An 11,925-nucleotide genomic window follows, 5' to 3' on the forward strand; every position below is an offset into this window, starting at 1 on the left:
ACCCGGTCTGACCCGACATGTTCAAAGATATTCGCTCCCAAAAATTCAGTGTCCGATTCGCAAGAAGATATTAATTAGTGTAGAAATCCGGGGTTTGTAAATTATAGAAAAAGAAAGAAAAAAAAATGGAAGAATTAATTGGTCGGAGAACAGTAGTGTCGTTAGTTTGTGTTTGTCTTTCTCACTTATCAATCTACGTTCTTTGTTCCTTCTTTCCATTCTCCAACGTCATCATACTCCTTATCCTATCAGGTTCAGTATATACAAAAATAATTATATATTTTGTGTGTGTGTGTGACATTAATTTGATTTTGTATTGTTTAGTGATGGTATTGGTAGGGATGGCGGTAATAGGAAGAAGATGCAAGAGGTTGTTTGGACTACGTGGCTCTGCTCCCGCTTTCGTCTTTTCGAATTTATTGTTCATGTGGTGTGTATATATACTTGTTATTCAACAAGGTATGTATTGTCTTCTTGATCTTGTTTCGTGATTTGAGTATATTTGAATGTTTAACTTCATAGTTGATAAATGAATTGTTTTCGCCGAAAAAATAAGTTATAGTAAGGTTTGTGAAACTTGATGAAAGGGAAATTTAGGTCCGTTTTTTGAAACAAAGCCAAGTTTAGGTTCCTAAATTTGTCAAGTTTCAACTTTTTTTGTAATATGGATGAGCAATAAGCTCTTGGTTCCAAGGATGAGTAGTATAATGGACGACAAAAGAAAAAAAATACGATAGGTAAGGTTAGAAGGACCTTCAAAGCAAGCTTTCAATTGGTGTACAGAATTCAATTATGCTTCTATAGTCGTATGTTAATAAAGTTCACACGCTACTCTGTCTCCATGCAGTATTGCAATGTGGGAAAGTGGTTTAGTACCTTCTATATAATGTTCAATAGATTTAAGTATGTGGTGAATCCAAGGATCTTTGGTCAATTCTTATTCCCTAAGTATCGAGAAAAGTTATGGTTTGATTTAGTTGAACTTCTAAATCTAATACGTTGAGGTGAAAATATCCGAGTTTATGAGCAAGCTATAATTTTTGAAGGTTTGATTGCAGGATTTGTTCAAAGGAATGTCTTCATAGATCTACCTAGTAAGAAAGATTTGACTAGCGGATTCAAGGTGTTACTAGTTCCAAGAAGTTTTTGTAGAGGTCAAATGCCGAAACTAAGAAAAATATTTTGGATACTCTCAGATAGTTCTTTTAGCGAGTCAGGAGTTATGTCTTAGGATTTATATTCGATACCATTTCTAGTCATTTCTTCAACTTTGTCGAGGCTTCTAAGTGCATGTGTGTGTTTGTGCTATTAATCCCCCAAAAAATTTTAGTTACGCACATCATCATTTTTTCCTGACGATTTTACGGTATCAACATGTGGACTGTCATCCATAGGAGGATGGTTAAATGTTCTTGCTTTTCCTTTTCATTGGAGATATCAGAAGTGACCATGGATGGTGCTACTCTGTATCATGAGCTGCAATTCTATAACGATGACGAGAGAAGTAAAAATGTCGTATATATAATCTGACATCATTTTAAGTTTCAATGTGCAAAGTATCTCATATGTTGAGACTGATGAGAATAATGAACTTATTATCTCTCCCCCCTTGTCTCAAGTGAAAAATTATATAGCAGCTTTATTAAGCTTATCAAGCTTGCGACCGCAACTTTAATGGTCAGAGACTGATAATTAACTTAATTTTGGAACCTACTTTCTTGTTCAAATATATCTCAAGGATTCTCTTTCTACCATATACATGATAAGCACCTTGTTAGTTACCGAAGACAATTTTTAAAGGTCTTATATTGTATGTCTTTTTATTGGTCGTCACCTTCTCAGTTATGGTTCATATATTTTAATCAATTACTTTCATGTTTAATACTAAACATAGTTCTGTAATTCTTTTATTGTAAGTATATATCAGTATATGTTTCTCAACGAATGAAACTTATTTGGTTCCTGAATTATGCAATCATATACATCTTGATTGGGCATTTTTGTGATTGTAAATATGTTACCGTGACTTTTCTACAGGTAACAAGGTGTTACTCTTTGGTTATCTGTTATAGCAATTTTGCCATCTCTTTGGGTGGAAAGTCATAACAATATGTTTATATACTCTTTCATGTTCTTTGACACATTGGTATGAAAAAGCTTTAAGAGAATTGACCAAGCCTTTAAAGTATCCAGACAAGCTAGTTCGAGAAAGCTGACAAGAAGAACCATAACCGCAAAATAAACTAAAATTAAATGTCTTTCGACACTAATTACACTTCTATAAGTTGAATCTTGCGTACGAAAGCTGAAATTGGAATCTGTCATAGGGTCTTGTTTTCTTTGTTTTGAGACTAATAACCCCCGTATGTTTGCATTTGTGCTTATATTGCTTTTAATAAAAACCAAACAAATTAATTCTTTCTTTTTTCATTCACAGCCGTCTCATTGTTATTGAACATAATCTTTCATACAGAGCTTATTATGCTTCAAATTGGCCTATATAGGTTTGTACTTTTGATAAAACTTGGTCAATAATTGTTCATATAAATCTAAATTTGGTTTGATACATCGAATTGTTCTTCTCATATCAGAGTGTTATTGGTGGCAGGATCCTATCAGGTGATCCTGGTTTCGTTAATTATGGACCTCTCTCCAATGTTGAAACTTCTCTAGAGGTTATCACTACTCATAATTTTTTTCATTATAATCGAAGAATATGCGTGATGACCTTGTTTATTCATGCAGGGATCTGAGCTCCCAACTTCTGACATCATTGAGGGGTACCCATCTGAAGAGGTCATTAACTCGCTAATATGTCATTTTCCTTTAACTGTCACAAAGACTGCATTTATATTCTTTTTCTTTTTGTTTGAGGTTGAGGTAGTACAAAGCTCAGATACTGGAAGTGCTCACTTTTTTATGTTATAACAGAGTTCCCTTTTACTCCAAAGAGTAAGATATTGTAAGCACTGTGACGCGCATGTTAAGGGATTTGACCACCACTGTCCAGCTTTTGGTAATTGTATTGGTAACAACTTAAGCAAATTATTTCACTTATCTCGGCTTCAAGGTTAAAATTAGGTTTAAATGATTGGGTGTTATTGTTTTGGACATTTAGTGCAGGTCAAAACAATCACCGACTCTTTATAATTCTCCTAGTTGGATTTATAATAGCCGAGGCTTGTTACATTATGGGTGCATCTCAGAGTAAGCTTTCATATTTTCCTTAAGTTCAAGTTGCTTGTGCAGAAAGGTCATCCTTCTCAAATGATTATCTAGTTCCATTTTAATTTTTAGCCGTGACAACATCCCGAGCACTGAATAGCGGAGGAGGGCAGGTATGTCATTGTTCTCTCAACCATCATTTCGAATCTTGTTACTTGCAAGTTATTCTTGTAATGTTTTAGCTAATGTATCTAGTAGGTTGGTTGGACTGAAACCTTAGCTACCAGCACCTTGGTATTCTCCCTTCTGCAAATTCTATGGCAGGTGCCTAGCATCACACGCTGTTCTTGTAATACTATATATTGTTTTAGCATGTATAATTGTATACATCAATTGACATGGTCTTTTGTCAAATTGTCAGACGGTCTTTTTGGCATGGCACACATATTGTGTGTGTTTCAATATCAGAACAGATGAATTCGTAAGTTCTCTGATTTTTATGGATATATCTCTGTTAAGATCGGTCACTCGTCAATTACATGCACACAAATTAGAAATTTTGGTAAAGCACGGTTCAGGTTGAAGAGAGTCAACGCTAGCTCGGGTCAAAAAGTCCAGGTCTGGCTGAGGTGACCTGCAAACACTTTTTGACCAATTTCTGAATTTTATGAATAGGTTGTTTTTTCCTTTTAATTGGTATCACCAGAACAATTTTGTTACAGTTATAATTTAAATAAATCTATGAATAAAGAAGGGTTTAGTAATCTTTGTGCATTAAGTTAGAGATAGACTTCACGCATATGGATCTGTGTTTTTGCAGATACACTGGAAGAAATATCCAGAGTTCCAACACATCATAAATTCACAACCAGGTACTTGTAGATTACTTCAATATGCTTCTTGTCTTTTGGCTACTAGAGCACCCTTATTAGTTCTGTGTGAAACCATTAACTGAATAATCATCGCCTGTTTAGGGGAGACAGTAACAAGAAGAAGGTTTAAAAATCCCTATGACAAGGGAATTTGGCAGAATTTAAAGGAGTTCATTGAAGCCAAAGGATAACACCGTAGACGAATTAAAGTATACAGAATTAGAGACTTAGAAGTCGTTACTCAAGGTTTTCGTTGTATATAAAACGTCACGAGGTAGTGATATCTTCTAGCCGTTACTTCTGTAAAAGATAGAACTTTCACCTTAAAATCATTTCAGTGCATCTCTATACATTGTTGTGATTTCTATTGCCCTTTGGAATATAGTACGAATATAAACACTAGCTTAGTGAATTTCTTTAAATCAGAATATAATGAACACACTTTTTTTTATTAATTAACAAACAAGTTACAAGTAGAGCTCTTCAAACAAGTTCCATATAGTTGCATTTTTCACAAAACTCACACATTTTCTTATTTATTCAAAGCAAAATAAGACCATTAGCTAGAGATTTTAATGGCTTTCACTTCAGGCTTTTTGACTTCCTTCTTAGGCACAGTCACAGTCAGCACACCATTCTCCATCTTCGCTTTCACCTTATCAACCTTAGCATTATCCGGCAACCGAAACTGCCTTACAAACTTGCCGGAGCTCCTCTCAACACGGTGCCACTTGTCGTTTTTATCCTCTTTCTCCCTGCTCCTCTCTCCACTGATTTGTAAAATGTTACCATCTTGTAACTCCACCTTGACTTCTTCTTTCTTTAACCCTGGAAGATCAGCCTTGAATACATGAGCTTCTGGGGTCTCCTTCCAGTCAATCTGTGCGTTCACGAAAGCCGAAGTTTCACGTGCTCCAGACGGAATGTTGGAAATGGAAGTGCTGAAAATGGTATCAAGGGGATCCCATACGTCTAATGAAAAAGGATCAAAGACATTGGCTCGACGACTACCGAAGAAGCTTGGAATGATAGACATTTTTTTTAAAAAAAAAAGCTTAATGACTGTAGAAATAGCTTGAATTGAATTAGATTTGGTGGTGAGAATGTAGGATGATCATGTTATTTGAATATATAGGTGAGGGAAGATGGTTCTGGGGTTTTGAAGAAACAATATAAAGTAGTGTTGTCTTAGTAGATGGCGTTATTTCATTGGAGGATTGTGGCACTTTTGTGGGCCAGTGTGTTGAAGATATAAATATATGCTTTCTATTTCTATCCTACACTAGAATCCTCTGTAACTTTTACTTTAGTTACTATGTGATGAACGATGGAGTAACTTCTAGCGTTTTATCTTTCTTGGCACACCGATTTAGACATGTAATTATACGTTATGTTTATTTAACTAACCGCTTTTCCGGGTTAACCCGGTTGCACTGGGGAACTAGAGACCCTAGTGCTCCTTCATTGAGCTCTCCATACCGATGGCAACGTATGCTATCGTTCTAACCAAAATATTGACAAAATATTGTTGTTTTTTGATTAATTTTCTTCTATAGAATTAGGTTCTAATTTAACTTTGTCGAAGCTGTTGTACTAATATAAAGTAAAAACTTGAAAACTCGTGGGTCTTTATGAAAACATAAAATAAATTAACTCGTGGTTAGTAGTTACAATTAATAACTTAACAATAATCATTAATTTGCGCCATTCAGTAAAATCAAATCTTATAGTTTTTTTTCTCGAACTGAAAAGAAATCATTAATTTGCGCCAAGAATAGAATTTCCTGAACTTTATAGGGACTAAAGTACAATTAAGAATGCCTTTCAGAAATACACAAAAAAATCCAGAGACTTTGACTTGGTAAAAAAAGAATTTAGACTGACCGTATTTTATCAAACAACTGCCCGTTTTTCCCATGCATCCACTTTCATTTATTTATTTTTCATATCGCTGCTGTGGCTCATGGGCGGTAGTTTATATAAAAACTATTAAAAAGAAAAGAATTGGGGGCAGGGCCGGGGCTTATCTGCAGAGACCAAAAACGAGAATCTGATCCCCATGGATAAAAATGGAAGTTTTTTGAATAAAATGTTATGGGTAGTTTTTAAATTAAAAATACACCTTGGGCTAGTTTCGACCTGTTCAACCCATATGGTCTGTTTTTACTTAAGCTAATTTTACCCAGGCAACTTTATTAGAAAAAGAACAAAACCGAATCTACCAGAAAATAAGAAAATGAAATGCTATGAAAAAAGACCGACTTCTTGAGTTTCTGAGACTCAGCCGCTGCGTTAATTAATACGTACTACATAACTGGGTATGTATAAAACATCTCTTCATTGTATTCTTGTGGAAACATAAAAGATGAATTTATTTCAAATCATTAATTGTCGTTCTTTTCATTCTATGGGTTGTACAAAAACAGAATATAAAACAGTAATATATCTTAATTCACTAAAATACATATAAACGGCATTCTTTGAACTAGATTGGTTCATAACTATAGGTTCTGGAAACACGTCGTACTCCATCTATGCTTGCTAGCAATCGGGAAACACTTATCAAATATAATCATCCAAACTATCTTTAATCTTTTCATTTTTTATGATACATGTTCTTAAACATTGGAGGCAGGGGTTATTTATACAATTTATACCTCCTCCCAACAAAAGAAAAACAACGCAGGATTTTACACTTGTAAATTTAATGTACGAGGGAAGTTGAGATATACTCCCGCTTAAAGTAGAGAGACTGTTTTCAGGTTCAATCTAAGATAGCGAAAAACCTCTGGCCTTGCAAGACATTATGATAGAAATCTTTCTCCTAAAGGGTGTTAACCACTTGAGACTTGACCCAACATTGCTGATTTTTGATATATTATTATTATAACTAATATTAATTAAAGACCCAACTCAATAGGGTAGGTTGGTTAATGGTGTGCCTTAGGATAAATCAGGGAGGGATTTTACCTAATTACTCAAGGGCTTGAGTTCAAGTCTGTAAATTAGTGGTGTTCCTCTTCATCAGGGAGGGTATTTGTTCATCTAATGGGCTCTCTAATACATATTAACTCAGGGAAAATAACATATGTTAAAACTCCACGTTAACAAGAAATTCATATATCTATACGTTTAAAAAAAAAACTAATGTTACTTTGAAAAGTAGAGGGCCCAAGACCCGATGTATCATGGTCAATGTTTCCCGGCAAGAAATCACAAGTGACAGGAATTTAGGAATCAAACACCACATCAAACAAACACTTACAAACGTTCCTTTAACACTTTCGAATGCCCCTTAAAGATTCATTATTTAACTACGATAAAATTCCCACTCTAACTGTGGTCAACTTCGTAAGAGTCAAATATTTTAATATATATAGTATATACTTGATCTTATACTATGATATGATGATGATACCTAGCTAGCTAGCTAGATGCTTATAACAAAATGCTTATAAGTAGCCACTTTTATATTACTAGCCACTTTTATATTACTCGTTTTAGATACATTTTGACAATATATTTCGGAGATGAATTTGACATACATGTATATATCATCTAGAAAGGTCACAGTCAAATATTTCACTTTTTTAGTTTTAAAATACTCATTTTTGTGATAACTTATCTAATAATCAACTACCATTTATGCATCAAAAACCAATACTATGAATTATGAATAACAATTATATGACAGGTTCTTCATAAAGTGAATCCAACATTTTAATTAATTAACATTGATAAGAAAGAAACTAGGCTTTCAGAAACATGGATTTCTTAATCTTCTACCTTCTTTCCTTCCATTAGGATCCAAACCAGGCCCGGGGCTTGATTTGGTTGGAGGAGCAATCTGTCCGTCCACAAACAATGAATTTGATAGCTCTCCAAAAGGTTGGGCCAGGGCGATCTCATCCGGTCCATAAATTAATGGACTCTGTTGACCTCGCCTGTTCATGTGAGCGGCTCTCCTTTCCACTTCAAGAAAATGGCCTAGGGGAACAGTGTTGTTTCTAGCTATGTCGATATCAATGCTGTCTCTCGGGCACAAACAAAATTTGAAACACCATGTTGTTCTTGATTTAGGGTGGTTTGATCTCTTGTCATGTCCCAAAGTTATGGTTTCAGAAACGACCCTTCTTCTACCTCTTAACGATCGTCTTGAGAGCTCTACAATGCTTGAAACACCCAAGAGGTTCCCTAATGTGATACTTTTGTCATGAAAAAAGGACCCTGTGGACTTTATACCAATGACAATCTCAATATAAATTTCACAATTTCAAACATGAGTTTAATTAAGTTACAATCTCAAACATAAATTTAAAATGACTAGTATATGTGGAATACAATGTATACATCTATATTCATTTTGAAGTAGTGAAAAATGCCTACCTAAACCTTATTTTGATGTCTACCCAAATTACTCATAAAGGGTGACATGTGATGAGCTTCTTTCAAGGTTAAAATATATCATTATAAATTGCACATATAGAATATTCACTTGCTTTTCAAGGTCAAAAAGTGTTTGATCATCTACTTCCAAGGGTATAAATTTGGTGTTATCTTGGGTATGTCTTTATATATGTCCTATACCAAAACCAGTTTGGGCCGAAAGAGACACAACTAGAGACACCAAAAAAATAAAATAGAAATTGGGCGTGTTGGTCATTTCTAGATATCAAATCCAACTCACTGATAACTAGCTTATTTAAACTAAAAAAGAGTTAATTAACCCAACCAAAACTACATAGTGGCAGACTAATTAAGCTACTGATTTTAAGGAAGTCTTGTGATTACAAGATTATAATACTTCTCTGTTGCAGATTATATATCAACTGTTCTTATAACAAAGGCTAAACAATATATATAGTATGTTTAAATGAACAACTTAATTTTGACGTTTTTTTTGCAGTAACTAACCCCTAATTAACTAAGATCATATTGGAATCATCTGTTGGAAAACCACCAAGTGTTTTTCTTATATTTTTAGAAAGTATATTCACATATTTGCAATGATTACTCAAGCTAGTTATAGTATGGATGTATGATGAATGGTCAAAAACTCTATCACTTCACAAAAGTGCTACTAAGTGCTACTAGTTATGGTATTGAACCTTTGTTGTCAAATTAATATTAATATGCATATATATATATAGTTGTATAAAGTTAGGCATTTGCTTCCCTGTTGGGCCAACCTCAAAAAAGTGTAGGATTTTTCTTAATCAACGGGGAACCAACATGATGAAGCGTATCACTGACTCTTAGCACTTTAATTAGTGATATATGATCCTGAAATAATGGCTTTTCGGAATATCTACGATCAATGAAGGAGAACAGAATTCAAATCTAGAATATATAAATGAGTTTTTGCTAATTAAGGGTTATGTTTAAGGTGCATTAGATAGTTGTACATTTACTATAAAAATCAGGGATGAAGTAACTTTTTATGTGAAAGATACAAATTTCTTATACACGTTAAATGCAGCCCTAAGGAATGCATTTAGCGTTTTCTTATTTAAGACTATAGCAGGATGTTCGATCACAATAACTATTGCGTGCTAATTAATGAGCCACAATTTCATAATATTGAAAAGGAAAGAAAGGCGCCTAGTATCCCGACCATATTTTTGGTAACTCGACCAGATTATTAATGACAGGGAGCCTGCTTTTACTCTACTAGATTTGCCATTACAGACAGGGGGCCCACACTATTTTGGAGCGATATGGTCGAGATACCAAAAAATTGGGTCGGGATACACCAGGCGGAAAGAAATAAGTAATAATTAGTACACAAATCAAAAGCAGATACAATTACCTGTGTATCTAAATCTGAAGATGAATCTGAGGTTAAAGTAGGAGAACCACTAAGCAAAGTGTTGCATGAGATTGATCCTGAGTAATCATGGTTTCTTGCTCTTACATTTAAAGGCTGTAATCCCAAAGGCCATCCTCCCTCTTCCTGCATGCATTACACACTTATAATATGAAATATATGCACATAAACATGCACATACATAAAGCAAGCAGACAATGAGCTCTTAGTCTAGTAGTTCAAGGAAGAGGTACTAGGCTTTGCCTCTATCGATCTCTGGACGCCCCGGTTCAAATCCGGACAATATTGTTTAATTATTAACTTGGAAAAACTAACTACTAAAAGCTAACATTAATTTGTGTTAAAAAAAAAGAAGCAACCAATAGTAGATGTGTATACCTGTTGAGCCATGTAGAAACTTCAAAAGGTGTGGATTGTTGTTTGAGTTGATTGAATGTGGTAACTAGCTAGGATGCTAGTTTAATGACAGAGAAAAGTGTCATATCATATCATGAAGTAGAGTTCTTTTTCATAAATAAATAAAAAAATTAACTAAGAGATTTGATGTTTTAGCAATGAGAAAATGGATGTTATATTGGGTTCAAAAGAGTAGTAAAGAAAAATTAAAGAAGCATGATGGGGTCAAAAAGGAGTGAAGTGGAGATGGAAGAGGTCCTATTTTTATATGATTAGTAGAACATCCTTTTGTCATTTGTTGTCTTGCCTTTATTCTTCTAAGTTCATTTTTATGTATAGCTAGAGAAAAGATGAGACAGAATAAGTATGTCACCTCCTCTCCTTAATCTGATTACCTATATACTTATAAAATATATAGTACTGTATAAATTATGAGTAACATCGTTTCTTATCCAAAATTAATAAAAATAGCTAATTACAACCCAAATTGATTTTTGACTTTAAAAGTCAGATTTATATTCGGTGACAGCAAAATAAACTTTCTTTTGTTACGACAAATGGGGTAAACGGCAATGACATTACTACATTAAGCATTTCTTGTGGGTGTTATTGCTTCCTAATGTACGTAGGACCGCTATAATATAATTCATGATCAAATCGGCATTTATTTGCTTGTGAATAGACAAGTAGAATTACATATTGACTAACTAATTAAATGTTGAAAACTTGTAAGTTTAGGTAAGATGTGGCACATCAAGTTTGGTTTGATGTAATAGTTGGAACCAACATATTTTGTAAATGTTGGTTAGGTCCTTCTAATGAGTTTAGTTTATTGTACGTTCAGCTAATATATGCAATCATAATTATATTGCATAAGGTGTGAGTTTTCATGATAGAAATTATCATATTTTTGATATAATTATAGACTGAAAAGGATCACTATATGACCTTCATGATGATATATACAAGCACACATGAAGGATCCAATAAAGGGTGAAAAAGAAAGGCCTCTTTTTGAATATTAGGTGTATTCCAATTCATAGTTATGTGACATATCATTAATGTTTATGACTTTATATAATTTAATGGGTCTAAAAAAATAATCCGAGTACAAATCTTCTCATAAGTTATAACATTGAAATTCTGTACTTAACTCTTAAATTATTAATTATTGTTAAGTATCCTAAAATAACTTTACCAAACTACTTATTAATTAACCAATCAAACGATATTGAAACTTTCTTATGACATAAATCAATTTTATTAATAAAATCACTTGTGGCTCATATTATTGTATATCAATATCAATATTTACTGGTAGTAACTAAATTACAAATCTGAAAGAAAGGGAATAAAAAGGACAACAATGTAATGTCACGTCCATTTCCCATTTGCAACGTTGGAACAAGGACTATTTGGAACAAGAGAAATATGATTATTCATGTAAATTTGGATAAGGGAAGTGACTAAAAAACAATGAAGACTAACTCATTGTACAACAGTTAATGGTACAAAATTCTTTTGATTGAACTTACGGGCTCTATTTAATAATAATAATAATGATAATAATAATAATAATAATAATAATAATAATAATAATAAAAATAATAATAATAATAATAATAATAATAATAATAATAATAATAATAATAATAATAATAATAA

The 11,925-nt window shown here is 33.3% G+C and overlaps 3 protein-coding genes across 7 annotated transcripts in view; 1 reads left to right on the forward strand and 2 right to left on the reverse strand.

Annotated features, from left to right (window-relative positions):
* The window catches only part of LOC122590951 (palmitoyltransferase ZDHHC12-A-like), a 5,459-nt gene extending 70 nt beyond the window's left edge, over positions 1-5,389 (forward strand). The window contains exons 1-13 of one of the 5 annotated variants that reach the window (XR_006322653.1): positions 1-252; positions 325-459; positions 2,438-2,504; positions 2,609-2,675; positions 2,746-2,796; positions 2,932-3,028; positions 3,124-3,207; positions 3,298-3,338; positions 3,424-3,489; positions 3,587-3,646; positions 3,986-4,037; positions 4,140-4,311; positions 4,650-5,389. The exon at positions 1-252 is cut by the window's left edge and continues 70 nt beyond it. Coding sequence is in view for 4 of the 5 variants with exons in the window: in XM_043763125.1 (XP_043619060.1) it covers positions 126-252; positions 325-459; positions 2,438-2,504; positions 2,609-2,675; positions 2,746-2,796; positions 2,932-3,028; positions 3,124-3,207; positions 3,298-3,338; positions 3,424-3,489; positions 3,587-3,646; positions 3,986-4,037; positions 4,140-4,228 (936 nt within the window). In the remaining variant the exon portion in view is untranslated. Of the gene's footprint in view, positions 253-324; positions 460-2,437; positions 2,505-2,608; positions 2,676-2,745; positions 2,797-2,931; positions 3,029-3,123; positions 3,208-3,297; positions 3,339-3,423; positions 3,490-3,586; positions 3,647-3,985; positions 4,038-4,139; positions 4,380-4,649 lie in introns of those variants that run through there. The other 4 variants (XM_043763125.1, XM_043763126.1, XM_043763127.1 and 1 more) reach the window with 4 other exon arrangements.
* LOC122590952 (17.3 kDa class I heat shock protein-like) lies at positions 4,478-5,170 on the reverse strand. The gene has a single exon (XM_043763129.1). The coding sequence runs from the start codon at positions 5,071-5,073 to the stop codon at positions 4,597-4,599; it is 477 nt and encodes a 158-aa protein (XP_043619064.1). The 5' UTR covers positions 5,074-5,170; the 3' UTR covers positions 4,478-4,596.
* A 2,294-nt stretch (positions 5,390-7,683) lies between the features above and the next one.
* On the reverse strand, positions 7,684-10,473 carry LOC122593667 (uncharacterized protein At3g17950-like). The gene is made up of 3 exons (XM_043766103.1): positions 10,243-10,473; positions 9,847-9,990; positions 7,684-8,271 (listed from the first exon to the last, which is right to left on the reverse strand). Exons 1-3 carry the CDS (start codon positions 10,252-10,254, stop codon positions 7,795-7,797), a joined length of 633 nt encoding a protein of 210 aa, XP_043622038.1. The 5' UTR covers positions 10,255-10,473; the 3' UTR covers positions 7,684-7,794.
* Between the last annotated feature and the right edge of the window lie 1,452 nt (positions 10,474-11,925).

This window comes from Erigeron canadensis, chromosome 3 (genome assembly GCF_010389155.1).
Source record: "Erigeron canadensis isolate Cc75 chromosome 3, C_canadensis_v1, whole genome shotgun sequence".
Lineage (NCBI taxonomy): Eukaryota > Viridiplantae > Streptophyta > Magnoliopsida > Asterales > Asteraceae > Erigeron > Erigeron canadensis.